General features: G+C 41.0%; 1 protein-coding gene across 9 annotated transcripts in view; it reads right to left on the reverse strand.

The window, feature by feature from the left end:
• RAP1GDS1 (Rap1 GTPase-GDP dissociation stimulator 1) overlaps positions 1 to 16997 on the reverse strand; it is an 84902-nt gene extending 67905 nt beyond the window's left edge. For 4 of the 9 annotated variants that reach the window (XM_065062376.1, XM_065062370.1, XM_065062372.1 and 1 more), the window contains exon 1: positions 16767 to 16997. In XM_065062376.1, coding sequence (XP_064918448.1) covers positions 16767 to 16770 — 4 coding nt within the window. In that variant the 5' untranslated portion in view covers positions 16771 to 16997. The remainder of the gene's footprint in view (positions 1 to 16766) is intronic. The other 5 variants (XM_065062374.1, XM_065062369.1, XM_065062367.1 and 2 more) reach the window with 2 other exon arrangements.
• Positions 16998 to 17294: the final 297 nt, after the last annotated feature.

Consider the following 17294-nt stretch of genomic DNA (forward strand, 5'->3'; position numbering starts at 1 on the left):
GAATTTCCCAGTCCTTTTCCAAGCTAAGAAATTGTTTTCTGGATCTACAAGCAGCTAGTTTTAAGTTCAAGGTTGATCAGAGCACTCTGGCAACCCATTTACTCCTGGGCCAGCTATGGGCTTTAGTTTCTCCATGGCAGCTGCTCCCATGGTGTCCTGTGCTGATAGAGTTCCCTTAGCATTAAAAACAGATTTTAAAAAGTTATAAATGAAATTAGCTTAGCTGTTCCTAATGAAAAAACCATACAACATTCTGCTATGCAATAACACGCAAGTTTCATCTTCCTTCTTGACAAGATAAATATCCTAAACCAGCTGATATACGATGCTTGTCCCCACGGTTCTTTCTATGCAAACTGCAGTTTAACCCAATTCTGTCCCAGCAGAAGGTTGGGAGCTGCAGCCTCTGCATTTTGTCAGGCTGAGGGACTTCACAATGATGTCCCAAAAGGCACATATCCCTTAGATTTTAATTCTTAAGAGTGGTCTGTGCTGTTCTTTTAAAATTTGCTTGTAAATTGTTTAGAATTTTCCCCAAAATGACAAAAAAAAAATCACTACTTTTCATTACAAGCTAGATGATAATTGCAAACTATGCGGGAAAGCTTTCAGCCCTGAAAATATACTGTTTGAAGGTGATGAGTGTATGCAAACAAGCTTATAATGGAAGTGACCTGCCCCTTGTATATTTTTTGGTTTTCAGTGAAAGTCTGTTAGATCAGTTGCAAATTTAAACACCTTTATGTCTTACAAGTAAAAATTCATGTGGTGGTAACTACTTGTTTGCCTGTATTATCCTACTAAAGTTACTGTCAGCAAAACATTTTTGTCCTAAGGAAGGAAGGGAAAGACTATCACATAAGAATGTGCCTTTTCTCCTGAAAACACAATCATTAAAACCTATAATTCAAAAATTAAGCGCTGATAAGCATATGATAGTCTCCTCATGCCTTGGAGTACATTGTAAACTGAAGACTTGGTTGTCAGTATCATTCGTCTATAAGCTTTCAGGGCCAAAATGTACTCTAGAGTTTGTTTTTATAGGTATCATGTACTGCCTTAAACCTAGTGTTGCTAAGATTATTAGACATCTGTGCTTAATCCCTCTAGTGATAAATATTTACCTATAAATGTGGTTATTTGGTCTCACTTAGGAATGCATAAGATGTAGAGCATCAATAAAAACACTGCAGTGATAGGATCAGCTCAGATGCTCTCTAGAGGAAAAGGATTCAACTGAGTTTTCATGTGAGACTGACATAAAACTGCATAATCAGACAGAAAAACTAAAATGGTGCACAAAAAGCTTAATATAACCCTATTTTAGAGAAAGATTTCCACAAAACTTCCCTTAGTATTCTGCATGACTGCTGCAGTTATAAGTGATCATTAACCTCTGCGCAGCATTTAAGAGCTTTATTAAGTAAAAATTATACAATAGCGACAATGCAGTAAACATGATGCTGATGTTCTGAGACAGCACATCACAGTACGTATGTACAGCCGAGTAAATCAGAACCCAAATGTTATAGGCCTCATCTATTACTTCAAACCACTATGACAAACACTTGAATGAGTGAGAAGATGCAATATGCGTCCACTGAACATATGATTTTGGAGAGAGAAAGTCTGACAGTGCAAATCCAGGGAAAAAAAATTCTTCAAAAGAAAAGGTTACTTTATATGTCTTAAATGTCAATTAATGCCCCATTTTGCAATCAACTATGTTTGGACAACACCCCCAAAACAAGTGAAACGCTCCCAAGCACATGTATCTGTAGCAAGCTCAATAAAAAGGGCAACTGAGATTTTTTTTTCAATAAGAAATACATATTTAAAAGACAAAAAACACTTGCAAAATGCCACTTGTTACATATAAATTGCAAGTCATTTGTTTCCCCCACAAGCAGGACCTGAGTGTTTTGTAAAGTGGAGGAGAGCTTTGCTTTCGCTGCTTAATAACCATCTCTCAGACTAAGTAAAGAGTCATATTGACAGAATCTGCAAGGAGTCAGGCTCTGCATACAACCTGCAGGTCTCACGAATGAAGGGCAGAGCTAACAGCAGATTGGGAAAGACAAACAAGTCCTTGGGATGGTTTCACAACGTTCTATGACAACTGGATACAGCTGCAAATGTTACGGCCCCCAAATCAAGAATGTCCACTGTACTCCTAAATACATTTACCCCTCTGATGATCAAGCAGATCTTAAATCACAATAGAGAAAAAAAATCAGGTTTATACACAAAGTGAACTCTAGGAAGCCTACCTCCCATCCACCTGTCACCAAATTCTGGAGGAATGTCACATTTTTTCCTTTGAAAATTCCACTTGCATTCAGCTCAAGCCCAAATCCAGAACTCTCCTTGTCCTCTCAGGCAGCTTAATAACCAAATTAATGTATTAGCCTTATTGGGATCTCTGAGGCAGTGACTATTCTATAGCCTCTCTTCAAAGGTGCCCAGTACACACAGGAAACATAGGAAGACTTGGAGAAAAGCATTAGTGCCCAACAGAAAGTAGATGACAAAAAAAGTTTAAGTGCCTTTTGCACATCAGCCTAAACATGAAAATAAACCAAATGCTATCCCTCTGGCCGAAAGGATTTAAACACAATTTCCCAGGAACATACTCAAATCAGATCTTTGTATCAGATCTTTGGACTGAAACACCACCTACCTCTTCTATTGAGATATATTTTATATTACACAACAAATGAACAGTCATGGGAAGAAATGCTGGCACTAAACACTTCCATCTTCTAAAAAACAGGTGAAGGTAGTAACCCACTTGTGCCTCTTCCTCCATTCACATTTGAAAAGAAGGAGGAATGAAAGTTCAGACTTTCATAGAAAAGGTGCAGGCATCCACCTCTAAGAAATAATGCCAGGCCCCGGGCTCAAGGCAGAAATTGTGCTGATCAGAAAATGGTATTCGTATTAATGATGGGTGATTTCCTGCTGAGCTCAGTAGTTCTCCTCCTCTGAACTCTCCAGGCATTGCTTGAGAGCCCAAACTCCTGGCTCAGGTTTCTGAATGCAACACTGGGAACCAGCACCTAAAATCCAGAGCATATCTGTAATGCAGTATTTCCCAAACACGCATCTACAGAGAAACTTCTACCGCACTAAGTACTTCAGGATATTAATGTTATTTATTTTATGCCACATTCAGTCATTGTCTCAGAGAACTCAATCACTGCAGTTGTGCTGTTATACTGGACTTTAACAGCAGTAAACTACCCAACACAGACTCTTAGAGGACTGAGCTACTGACTGACTTCCAGTACTTCTGTCATCAGGGCTGAAAGATGCAGTGATACTTCAGAAGGCAGAGACAGAGAACAGAAGGCAAACCCACTGTGATTTCCTCAGAGGTGGTTTCTCGACCAGCTCCTGCATGTAACAAGGACGCTGGCGCCTTTAGCATAACTGAGCATAACTGAGGAGTTATTTATGGTCTGCTTGACAGTCAAGAGACACTAAGAATCTTTGCAACAGTCTGTCCATAGTCTGCAAACTCCAACAATGTGCCCTAGCCCATCCTCCACTAGGAATCTTGCACCAACGTTAAGGACTAGCACAGTCCTCTCTGTATCGTGCGTTTATAGTGTTTGTGCCAAGGAAATTCCTCTCAGTCAGCATATATAAGTCCCACAGATGCTCACCACAAAGGGACCACAGCTGAGAAAAGAATCCCTCCTATTAAGATTTTCAGTTATGCTTTTCTGAAACTTTATTTTCTCGATTATAATTGATCCCTTGAAAGTGGAAGTAGAGAATAGTTCAGAAGTTGCCACACATTATGGGGGGAAAGCTTATAGACACATTTCTTAGAGTAAATGTGTGGATTATGCACAAGCCAAAAGCTGCTGCCAATTTTAACTACTGTTGATATGCTGGAGTTTTAATGAAATGAGAAAGACCAGGATGCTTTTGTATCAGCAGGCATAGATCAGCACAGCTTTATTGCTGGCCACATTCCATTTACTTCCAGAAGATGTATATAAGAATAAAAATATAAAAAAGCATTATCAGGTTTAATATCCTCCGTCTCCATTTTATTAACACACAAAACACCTCATATGGAATGTTATTGAGGTAATATTAATTAATACAGACAGCAACTGATCCTTAAAGCAATATTTATCAGGAAAATTGCTAATGTTTCAGCTATAAGCACAAGATAAAAGAAGCGTCTCTCCTTTCTCATGTCCCATTGAAATGAGCAGCTAAGCACAATGAGAATTGCCCCAAGCATCAATGCAGGCTGGGAAGAAACTGCTGAAAAGACCTGGGGGCTACAGTGGATGCCAACTCAAACATAAGGCAGCAGTGTGCTCTCAAGGTAAATAAAGCAAACTGTATATTGTCTACATTAGGATTGTGGCCAGCAGATCAAGGCTCTGCTTGATGCCTAGCAAGGATTGGTGTGTCCCACAATTCTTTGTTTGGTTCTGGGTGTCCCGGATCAAAAAGAATACTGGAAAACCAAAGAGAACAGGGCTACCAGAATGGGCACGTACCCACAACACATGATATGTAAGGGTAGGGGGAGCTCCTTTAGTCTGGCAAAGAGAAGGCTATGGGGGCCTTGCAGCGACCTGAAGGGATGCTACAAACACTATGGAGACTTCAAGTAGCAGCTACACAAACTCATAGTTGACCCAATTCTAGTGCTGGCAACAGTCCTACTTCAAAATCCTTTCAAACGACAATTCTGTGCTTCTTCCACGATTTCAGCTCAAAACACCTTCACTGTTTCTACCACAGGGCTTATTACGGTGCCTCCAAGTAGGACACCTTTATTACTGGTACGTCCAAGTCGTTCTGTGGGATAGAAATGTAACTGCTTGGTCCTACTAAAAATTGACAGAGCGCAGATTGGATTAGTCAGATCAGGATTTTTCCAGCTATCCAACTCTTACATACCAGATCTTTTCCTTTTCTTTCCAAACAGGTAAGGAACACACTTTGTTCTACAAAACATGTCACAGGTTGAGGCTCAAGAAGAAAAATCCTCAAACACAGGTCAGAGAGAACTTATTTATATGTATAAAATTATTACCTTACTGTTAGTTTTTATTGTGAGATCCTTGTCTTGTGTTTACTCAATAGTATATGTATTTTTGGTATTGCTTGAATTCCCACATATGAGAACATAGACTGTGACTGTAAAATACCCTCTAGGCTATGTCTTGTTATTGGGAAAAAGCAACTTGTTGAGTATCATGCAAAGTTATCTTGATTTGGTAATTCTTTCATATTATTCCAAAACAATCTGATTAGAACATGAAGAACAGATAAAGTGGATTCCCTTGCTTTGTGGTCTTCAGTTATAAAGGCAAACAAAAAGAGCTTGAATGACACTTGCTTTCTGTAGCTGTATTTTAATACTGAGGAAAGGTTATTAATTATTTCTCTCTCTGAAAATTAAAAAAAAAGGACTAAAAACGTGACTTCTGGTTAAAAAAAGAGTCAGTTTTTGAGATGACAGTGTACATGACACAAATGGAGCAATTTTGTGAACTCTTTACTACCCTGTTTCCCCGAAAATAAGACCTACCATGATTTTCCAGGATACTTGAAATATAAGCCCTACTCCAAACATAAGCCCTAGTTACAGCTCATTAAAAAAGTCGATTTAAATAGTGTCCAGCCAGCTATACATGTAAAAAAGTAAGCGTCTTTTGGAGCAAAAATTGTATAGGACTCTTTCTTATTTCCAGGAAAACAGGGTAGTAGAAGCACAAAAGTGTATTAACTCTCCACACTCCTACTAAAACAAGTGGTTAGGAACTTCCCAGCCTATTAATTGTTAGGAGATCGTATGTATATAATGAAATAATTATCAAAATACCTAGAAACTTTACATTTTGAGGTGAATAAAGATTTGTCGTCTGAACATAAGCCTTTGAATATGCTTTTTTTTCAATTCTAGCTGTCATTGTGACACATCTTGCACCTCGGTATCTTCTTTTAACAATACAGTGTCACACGAGAAAACCACAGTTTAGGAGCAAACGTTTTCACATATATGAAACATATTTGAAACCAATATTTATTTTGCATAATGTGCCTTTCACTTGTTAAGCTATTTGTTTACTTTCACATTTCACTTATTTCCTATATATGTATCTGGGTCAACAGCAGCCTACTGTAGTACATTTAAATGCTAGAGCTCAGTGCTCTTACCTTATCAATAACTGTTTGTAACCCATGGCGAGCCCATCTACCTTTTCTCTGTAATGCATGAAAAGTCTGATTTCCTCATCTGTGTCCAACATCCATTATACACCGAACTGACCAGTCTTTTGACAATAGAACTCCTAATTCCCTTGTGCCACAAATTCTCCAGTGTACTAAACATCTGCAGCTTTTCAGCTGGGAGCCACCACAGCCTCAAAACCGTATGCAGATCTTAAAACCATTCATTCTAACAAACCATGATGAGTATTTAAAAACGAGACTTCTTCAAGCCGCCTCAAACATGAAGGTATCATTTTATTACCCATCGCTTTATTACCCATTATCCTATGGTCATTTATGCCCAGGCAGAATATAAAAGCAACAATTTGGGCCCAATTACCATCTTAAATCAAATTTGCAGTCACTTTATGCGTAATGCAGGGCAATGGGGAACTGAGGTCATAATCTGACTACAGAGGCTTCTGCAGCAAAGCTGGTTTCAACAGATTGCCTTCTCTAAATGCTATGCAACCAGGTCACTTAAAGCATTGCAATACAGAGTCATTTAAAACTACAACATACACTTAAACCTGTCATTTGATTGAATTTGCTGTATCCAATTTAAAGTTATGTCTCAACACTGAATAAAAAGTTTTACTTTCATTAGATTAATGCCTCTTCACAAGCTCTGTGTTGAGCATGCAGATCTTTCACGCCAAAGCAACCAGACTTTCTTGTATGATGGTTTTTGCATTACCCCTGGATTGCATGAGATGAGGCAGCAGAAACCTCTAGAATGAAAAGATTCAAATGATATGCTGAATTCTGGGGACCAAATCATTCCACAAATACAGAGCAGAATAGCAAGCTCATGTAAACATGCAGGATTCGGCTTCTAAACTTGCACTGAGCCTCTGAAAGTGTTAAAAATAACACTGAAGTCCAACACGAGCTACTTGATCAAAGCCCAAGAAATACAGAATCTTCTACTGTTATATGAATACGATAACCATGGCAGCCATCAAAAACCTATTCTGATTGTTATTTGAGAGGCCAACAATTAAGTGGCAAAAGAAAAATTGTTAATATTTTTTAAAATATATATATATAAATTCCAAATTGTGAACAAAAATAGAAGAGGCTTGTTTTGTTACAACAGCTACTTTTGCAAGAAGTACACAAATCTGGAGAGAAGAAAGAAGGAAAATAATCAGGAGCTTGTAAGAACTCCTGAATTTTCAAGTTTGATATATAGTCCTTGATGTCAGAGTTACATCTCTGCCCAAACAGGGTCTAATCTTAATCTGCAGGCAGGCTCCTCTGCTTATTTCTGATTGCAAGAGCTAAATCTCTGGTAATGGGAAAAAAAACTAAGAGGCTCGTCTATTCATTTTTTTAAGACACAAAAAGGGTCAAACAGAAAAGCCCGTGTTTCAAAAAACCTGCCAAATATTAAGTCATTTTGTAAAATGTGCCTATTAGCCGGCTTTCAAAAAACCCGGCAAGTTCTTTATGCACAGCCAAAAATGCTGGCTTGTTGATTACCATTTCTGATTTTAGAAAAGCAAGCAGTTTAATTTGAATAGTTGCTGCTAAGTATGCTGGCTTCCAAGTGACACCTTCCTGTTGTGATCACTGAAGTACAGAAAATTATTCAGAATTGGAAGAACTAAGTAGGGTCAAAACAATCCAGTAGTCCACAGCTGTCACTCTTTATCAGAAAGCCTATTTAATATCAATTTAAAGAAAAAAAAAGTCAAACAGGCCACTCCTTGCTAACATTAAGTGCTGTATTATCTAGGGCATTTCTCTCCATCTGTTTTGGACTGGGTACATGCACTGAACTCAATTTTTATGTTCACAGGAGAACTCTTCCAGTCTCTTCCAGACTCTTAAATTTTACCTTGTTCTCAACAGCCACAAAAAGAACTGTGATGCCTTCAGCCTCCTCATAAAGGGAGAAGTTATGGCCTTCATAAAGATAAACAAGCGCTTCAGATCATTTCTGGGATGAAGATGCATTCTGAAGAAGTGCACTGAGTTGCTTTTTGTTTCCCTCCACCATTCTTGCCTTCAAAGTATTAAGCGTCCACAGAATCACAGCATGGTTGGGGTTGGAAGGGACCTCTGGAGATCATCCAGTCCAACCCACCTGCTAGAGCAGGTTCACCAGAGCAGGTCACACAGGAATGTGTCCAGGTGGGTTTGAATGTCTCCAGAGGAGACTCCACAACCTCTCTGGGCAGCCTGTTCCAGGGCTCTGGCACCTCAAAGTAAAGAAGTTTCTCCTCATGTTTAGACGGAACCTCCTGTGCTTCAGTCTGTGCCCATTGCCCCTCATCCTGTCACCGGGCACCACTGAAAGGAGTCTGGTCTGTCCTCTTGACACCCACCCCTGAGATATTTAGAAGCATCAATAAGATCCCCTTCTCAGCTTCTTGTCTCCAGGCTGAACAGCCCCAGCTCTCTCAGTCTCCTCATCAGAAAGATGCTCCAGACCCCTCATCACCTTTGTGTCCCTCCACTGGACTCCCTCCAGTAATTCCTTGTCCTTCTTAAACTGGGGAGAACTGGACACAGTACTCCAGATGTGGCCTCATTTATGTGTCATCAGAAGCACATGGTGTGGCAGTCCTGCAAAGAGGGATTCCTAACATTTTCTGGCAATATCAGAAAGCATCGAAAGCCATCACCTAATGACTACAAAGTGAGTTTCTGAAAACATGGTTTTCTTTTTCCTTACGCTGTTACAAGATAGAACAAAGGTCACTGTATGTATATTAATAGCTTATAACATCGTGCTTACTATTCCTTTTACAGGAGGATGTTTTAATATGATTATCTCCATGTTAAATTAATTTCTTCTTTGATATATCAAACTATATAATTCATCAATTTTAAAGAAAAATAAAGTTCACCAAATCATTTTCTTTATCATAGGATACAGCTCTTTCTTTATTTTGCAAGTTTCTTCAGATGCTAAATGTTAGTATAGCATCTTACCTTGAATAAAAGCCATTTTGACAGTGGTTCTGATGGTCCAAATTGGTGCAACATCTGCCATTTTTCCCACAACTGTATAAACTGGAGAGCCAATATTGCCACATCTTGAAAGGCTGGGGCGATGCATGCCCATTTTACATGGTTCCATCAAAACAGGACAGTTTAAGCTCTACTACAGCTGAGTCAGAAAAGCAGAATCCCAACCACTTCAGCGGTTCTCAGTGTGGGCTTTGTGTGGGTACAAGGATGCTGTATAAATAGCACTTAAATGAATAGGGCCCAATTCTGCGCAATCTCTTTCCTACAAGATACATTTTTTTCCATATATTCTCACTGATTGTACAAGTACACTACACAAAACAGATGCACAATTTTACACTGGTTGTAAATTACTGATATTTAACTGAAGAGAAGAAAAAAAAAATCACTTCAGCTCCTGAAATTACAAAGTAGAGCACTAGTTTTTCAATCCTTTCCCTGACAAATATGGGTAAATGGTGGAAGAAGCTGTCAGGTATTTAATTAATAAAGACAGAGCCACAGGAGAAGAGAGAGTGGGAAATGGGAGGAAAGACAGAAAAGAACATATAACTGGAGGAGGGAGAGAGGAGGAAAGTGTTATAGAAAACCAGACAATGGAATAAAGAAGCCTGGAGGAATAGCATGGCTGTGGAAGAGAGTGCAAAGAATAAGACAGGATTCTTAGGTAAAACAGAATAGACTTGAAGAAAATAAGTACAATATTACATCAGATAGAGAAGTGTGGGTTTTGCCTGGAAAGTGCGTACTGTATTTTGGGCACTGCTGCACATAAATGTATTAATTAGTATCTTTGATTGGACTGAAGCACTATCTTGCTGTAAATGGGTGATGGAACATTTATTGTGACGGTTAAAACAAACCAAAACCACCCTGAATGGGCTTGGTTCCTGTCAGCAATCCTTTATGTACATGTTATATCTCTTTCCCTCAATCACCAACATTTCCCTCTTTTTTCCCTATTTCCATACGGCAGGAGCCAGCATGTCTGTATATTCTCCCTGATCTTCATGGAGAACCAGGTAAGAAAGTAGACTGTCCAAAAGGTTTTGCAGGATGAGAAAAAAATGTACTTGTATCAAGCCTATTAATGGATTTCTAAATTCACGTAATCATATCAGACAGTATTACAATTAATGTGTTTACAGAGCAGTGTTCTGTTGTGGTTGGGCTTTTTTTTTCCCCCAACAGAACACCCTGATCCTAAAACTCAGTTCAACACATAAGCACAGGAGAAGAAGGAGGAAAAATAATGGCTACTAGTTACTTAGGGAAGAAGGAGAAGAGAGAAAGGTAAGCGCTGCGACTTCTGATAGTCACGTTCACTCCCTGTGTACTGCTCACTGTAGTTTAGGAAGGATGTCTCGGGTATTTGTACAACAGGGTCCTAATAAGACCAGCAATCCAGTGACTTCCAGTGTGCACATCAGGAGATGGCTTGAGGAAGGGGCCATAGATACGAAGATGCTATTACTAAGTACACTGGACTAGGAAGACTGACTTCAGGGGCCCAAGAGAGGTAAGTTAAACATTCTGTGGACGCGGAAGATTTAGATAAGAAAGATGTGTACAATTCTGCTTCGGTTTTAAAATCCTTTTTCTCTTCCCATGCTTTGTTCCTGCTGTCAAAATAAAACAGCATTTTGATTTAAGGAAATCGTTCCAAAGCCTTCATGTATCACAACCTGCTATTTGGCAGTACTGAACTCAAGTTATTCCTTCAGGGTACTGGGTGCTGTCAACTGCAAGCATGATGGGATTTCTCCATCAAGCAGGGATATGGGAATGAACTTAGCAAGGCTAGAGAAGGGAACAGGTACACTACTGGCCCTGTAACGTGACATGTACTTGTAAGGTTACATTTAAAGCTAGAAATGCTAAAATAATCCCATTAATTTAAGTCACTGGACTGTCATGTCCAACATCAAAGACAGAAAGCATTTCTAAATAGCCAGGGTGTCCTCAGCAACGCACAGACCTCTCCAGCCAAACACCCCACGCACCCTACAGACCATCAAGGCTTTGTACGGGCATCTGCATTGTCTCAATTTATGCATATTTTGAACTCCAACTACTTCAGCCACTCACATATTTATTCCCTGACATTTTGTATCAGAATTTGTGAAGGTGTATCTGAAAGTGCTTCAAGTCAGGGATATTTCAGAGACACGTGCCTTGCCAGCACACACTTGTACAGTCAATACTGTATGTGCAGGTCCCAAAGCATCCTGCACTAAAGTCTAGATTCTATCTGGAGTTAAATGCACAGCAGTTATCTGGCTTATAGACTCAACAAATTCTTCTGAGTGTCTGCTGATGTTGTAATCTACTTGAACTACAGCTTCAGAATGGCAGGAGATCACCAGGGCTCCTGCACAGCTGCAAAAAGCTCCCTAAACTAGAACTGTGCGACTCTCGGGCTGAGCAAGTGTCACCAGGCTGAGCACAGCTTTGAGGCTCCCTGAACCACAGCCATTTGTTTCACAGAGTTACAAATTCTATTAGGCATATCTGGAGTGCACATAAATTCCAATATACATCAGCTATTTTTTTTTTCACTAAAAGGAAATTCAACATTCAGAAGTTTGTGGCTTTTAACAATCATTTTTTTCTACCCAAACAAATTTTGTTTGTTGCCGTTATACTAAAATTTGTAAATAGAAACATTTTGCTAGACAGTGTTTAACAAAAAGAGGCCATGGGAGACTGTCCTTGCAGTGAAAGCTGCTACTTATAAAATCCATTACTAGGAAAAGCTCCTTGTCTAATTAAAATCAAAACTGTCATTAAAAAAGTTTCTCCATTAGCTAGAGAACACACATCAACATTTTAAGACTTCTAATTTCCAGAAATTTACATGTAATTCCTAATCTGTTTTAATCTGGAAACAAACTAGAATCTTAAACGTAATGCGTCCAACAGCATCGACACAGCAGGGATGCTCGTTTTCTTGAACACACAGCATGTGAACAGACCCCGGTGGACCAGTCAACAGTGGAAAGTGAGTTTTCTCTTATGTAAGTAACTGGGTCACTGTTTAATGTCCCTTTGTCACCCTAAGACATAAACGGCATCCTGTGACAGAGTTAAGAAGGGATAACAACCGACCTCCTTGACAGATGCCAAAGATGAACCTCCACAGCGTTCTCCTCTGCCAAACAGCGATGACATTGTCTTCCCCTTTATTGAGCAAATGCCAGTTTATGTTCAGATATTTTTATTTATTTTTTCATATTTATAAATAATTAAATTCTCAGAACTTTAGGGAATAAATCAGCTTTGAGGAAGATAGAAAATTAGCATGCATCTTGTCAAGGATTGTCGGCAGCAGCTAAATGGTACTTAAAGTAAAAATTATCTGATTTTATTTGCATTCATACCCCAACTATTTACCTTTTTTTTTTCTTTGGGGGGTGGGGGGGGCAACACAGAGCTTCTAATTTTTTTCTCCTATTTCTGTCCTCTGTTGTTCCATTCATGCATTTATTATCCCCATCTTTCCTCTGTTTCTAGTACTTCTCTCCCTTCATGCATTTCCCTTAAGAGATTTTTGTTCCCTTCTACTCTTGTCTCGGTTGCTTTCTCACTTCTATTATCACAGCTTTGTTTCCCTTCAAGGTTTCAGCTGTTCTTTTGCCCTTTCTCTTTCCACTTCTATTTTGACGCTGCAGAAAGCCAGATATTCCTCACAGGCTCCTCAAACTACCTGGGAATATTGTGTTCTCAGGAAACACACTTGTCAATGAAGCCTTTAACCCAAAGCTAAAGACAAAATCGCTTGGTTTCAGTCTCACATCATAACAAAAAGATCACAAATATTGGCCTGAACACAGGAACTCATTAAGGAAGGTCGGTCAGAACAAACCTCACCTCTCTGGCTGCTCTGAGCACACTTGGAGTAACATCACCAAAGCAAAAGAGATGCCATGTAAAAGCAGTTTTCTCTGTGTTTTAAAGACAAGACTTCTCCTAAAATCAGCCTCTTTTTTTTTTAGGAAACACTAATATAACATTTTATATTGGCTTAAATTGGTGCGCTTTGGCTGGCTGGAATTAATATGTTGTTAGCAGTCTCATTGTTTTAGCAAAAACTTTAATTAAAAATTGTCTTTTTGTGCAATTGATGTATCTCTTTTCCAAGCAGTTTATTAGGCTGACTTGCATCTCTTGTGGCAAAACTAGTAAAATAGCTCTCAAGATGGAAGACTTCTTTTCATTAGCTTTCATTCCTCTCACGTCTGAGGCTACTGATTACATTTTTTAATAAAAAGCAGGCCAGTTTATCCCCATTTTCCCCAAAAGCAACATTGCACACAGCCATGCCTGAAGCTTCACACCCTCCTGCCTTCTTTATTTCACAAACCCATGTCCTGAAGAGAGAAAGTGACTTGTTAGACCCTCACCTGTGGTGGTTTAGATTTGGGTTTGACAACTGACACAAAACTTGCTACATAGTTGCACATAGTAATTCTTCAGGGAAACTGGGAGGGGAAATTGAATATATTGGGAGAGGAGCAATATAAATATTGGTTTTGACAACAGTGTAGCTAAATGGACAGTACTTAAATAAATCCATCCACATTATAGCCTGTGCACCTTGTATTTCTTATCATTGTGCTATTACTGGTAGGTATTGCAAAAAGATTCCAACACATTGCTTTTACAGTTAGTTGCCCAACCTAAGTGTGCATTAAGCTTCACCAGAGCAAAGGCTGCCTCCTATTTCTTGCCAACAAAACCAGGAGTCTTAAAATAGAAGAATATTTTTATGAGCTTTCACTATTACAGACCATAACATCAACACTTCAAACAGATACAAGGCACCAAAAAAAAAAGCAATCTGTGTTTGTATTCTGCACACAAACTGTCATACATGGTGTTTCTCCATCTTTTGGGGCCAATGGATTATTGTTGAGCGGTCAACATGTAACCGAGTTCCTGATTTTAATGTTATTGATCTACATCTGTGGAATAACTGCCACCTGCTTACAATAACCTCCCCGGGCCAATGCTCCAAAATAGATTTTATCTGACACAGTGTGTTTGCATGACTATACCAGTTATTTTTTGAGGTTAAAAACAAGAATTGACTGGGGAAAAGGGCCATTCCCTGTGAAACTGCAGCAGCAACTGGAAAGTAAAAACCTATAATTGTTCCTATAAAAACAGAAGTACTGGCGGTGCACATGTCAGCTCAAGTATTCAAAGTGCTCTAATGCCAGGAGTACTTAAGGCAACTTTCCACTCAAAGCCAAGAGTTGAATATTGTTTAAACTGTAACCAGACAGAACTTTAAAAATTATACATGCAAGCAAGAAAAATGATAATTCTGGAAAGAACTGATATTAGCGAGAGGAAAATCACTGTCCTTTAGAAGGAAACAACTGCCATGATAATGTCTTCAGAGGGAGGAACGCACATTTGGAAGCAGAGTGGCAGCAGAGATTTTTCTATACAGTAAAGATAATGCAGAACCATATATATATATATATATATATATAACAAGTATTTTTAATGACAGAAATCTTTTGACTGGAGTTAGAATATACCTGCTTGGGCTTCCGTTTTATATCATTAGCATACAAACCAGCTAATACGATACCAGCCTTCATAAATACAGAACAGACCATATGGTTAACCATAAGACATTACTGCACTCTGCTACAAATGCCTGTTTGTTGAACATGATTTATAGAAAGATATAAAGGCTATGGGAAGAATAAATTCATCCTTGATTTAACTCTTAAGGATTTTCAGATTTTATGCAACGTGTTACCAAAAAAAAAAATACTATAAGCTGAACAAGGGAAGCCAATGTGTTGATGATATGAGCTTAAACATAGATCTTAAACATGGAAAGTCATTGTTAGTTGCCAGCTGAGGTGAAACAGATTTCAGTCTTTGCCACTTGCAACAAGATCTACTGCAAGGGGCTACTTGTGGGTTTGCCTTCATTTTAAAGACAGGGGAATCAGGCCCTGATATGTGAAGAAGCAATCTCTTTGGGCAACTACGGAAGGGCGCTGATAGATTCTACAGGAAAATTATTTCAGCCTTCCTGAAAATAATTATAACTACTCTTACTTATGCAGCAAGCTGTAGCAGATTCTCAAGCTGTTTACAAACTTGCCTGCAACTGAAGCGTATTGTCATCTAAAAAGGAGCGCTGCGCTCATTCTGCTCCGGCTTTTCTGAACAGGTTTTAACTGATGGCCTGAAGTTTTTATTTTTGGAAGCCAAAACAGAGTTAGCTACAACTAGACTTTGACCAGGATTATGAGATTAATAGTCCTACTTTGAGAATGGAGATGGGAAACACAGGCAAACTAAATCCTGGTGTCCACATGAAAAAAAGAGACCATCACTACATTGTTATAGTTCTACCTCATTCTGAAAAAATCTGAGAGTTATTCCTCATACCTGACCCTGGTGGCTTCTAATCTGAACCATTCCCCAAAGGTTCTCCATTGCTTTAAAGGAGTTAAATAAATATCTATACTCATTTTACAACCAGAAAGACTGAGGCACTGCAATTGCTTCTTTCCATGGAAACTTCTAGTTAAAAGTGAAAGATGCATGTGATCTGCAAAGAAACTACTGATTTACCTAAGGCCACAGGAAGTGCTGATGTCAAACCCCTGAGCCGAACTCAGGAACTGCCACCTCCTTTACCCTGGCTGTGAACCACAGCTCTTTGCCCTCAGGATCTGCAGCCTTGATCTCACCATCACCTTTGACAGGCTGGCTGGGTCTTTAGCAGCTCAACGTGGGACTCCTAACCCATCCCTGGGATTCACGTTAGGGACAGATTTCTGCAAAATCCATCTTATGGTGGCAGCTTAATACTGGGAAAGCTGTAGCTTGTGCAAGGGGACAAGGTGGACTGAGCACTCCGTAAAGAAAAATCAAATACTTCCTAGATTCACACGGCATTTGTTGGAAGCTCCATGCAAGTGGTGATCAACGTGAAACTACTTAATTCACAATCTTAAGATAAGAAAGGCAGAGGTAATATGGCTGCATTTGTAGGCATGAGTAATGCTCTTTTAAAAGCCAGAGAAACACGGGGATCCGTGTGTCTTCCACAAACAATGAACTGAGATCATAAAATAATCCTAAACGCATTACCCCAACTGTCTCCATTATGCAAACCGTAACTGGGAAAGCGTCCTGGGGGTGCTTTATATAACTCCTTGCTCTTTAACCCCCCGCTTCGCACTCGGGGAAATTTTAACCCACTTGAATTCAGCCCCAGGACCGCGAGTGCCGTGCGGGGCTGAGCAGCCGGGCAGAGCCGGCAGGAGGGGCCGCCCCGCACCAGCGCAGGAGCCGCGGAAACTTTGCGCCGCAGGGGCCCAGCAGCGGCCACGGCAGCGCCAGGGGGGATATCGGCGAGCCCCAACCCTCCTGCCAGGCTACGGCACGGAGGAGTAGGAGGCGGCCGATAAGGAACTCGCACCAGTCGCCTCTCCCCTCCCGCCGGGGGCAGAGGGGCGGCGGCGGGGGCTGCACAGCGCGGAGCTGGGGCGACTTACCCATGGTGCCGCCGCAGCCTTGGCCTCCTCCTTCCCCTCCTGCTGCTGCTGCCGCTGGCGCGGGAGGCGTGTGCGCGGAGCGGGGCGGGCGCGGAGCGGAGCCTGCGTGCGGGGCCGCTATGAGTCAGGGCAGCACATCCGGGCAAGGCCGCCTGGGCGACACCCCGCCCGCCCGGCGGCGCCCCGCCGCTGCTGCTGCCGCTGCCGCCGGGGAAGGGCGGGCAGATACGGAGGGAGGAGGCGGAGCGGCGCGGGCAGCAGCGCCCCCGGCTGCGAAGGGAAGCGCTGCGGGGCGGGTCCCCGCGGGCAGCCGTGCCCCCCGCCTCCTTTGTTAGCGGGGCCGGGGTGGGGCTGCCCGGTAGGAAGGGAGAGAGGGGCACCGCTCTCATCGTTAGTAAAGGCTGCGGGCGCCCCGCTCGCACACACCCGCAGCCCGCGGGCGGCTGGGGCGGCTCCTCGGTTGTGCTGCAGCCCGCACTTGCCCGTGTCCTCCAGGGAAAGGGGCGGGAGGGGTTTCCCCGCGGTGCT

Source organism: Columba livia, chromosome 4, assembly GCF_036013475.1.
Source record: "Columba livia isolate bColLiv1 breed racing homer chromosome 4, bColLiv1.pat.W.v2, whole genome shotgun sequence".
NCBI lineage: Eukaryota > Metazoa > Chordata > Aves > Columbiformes > Columbidae > Columba > Columba livia.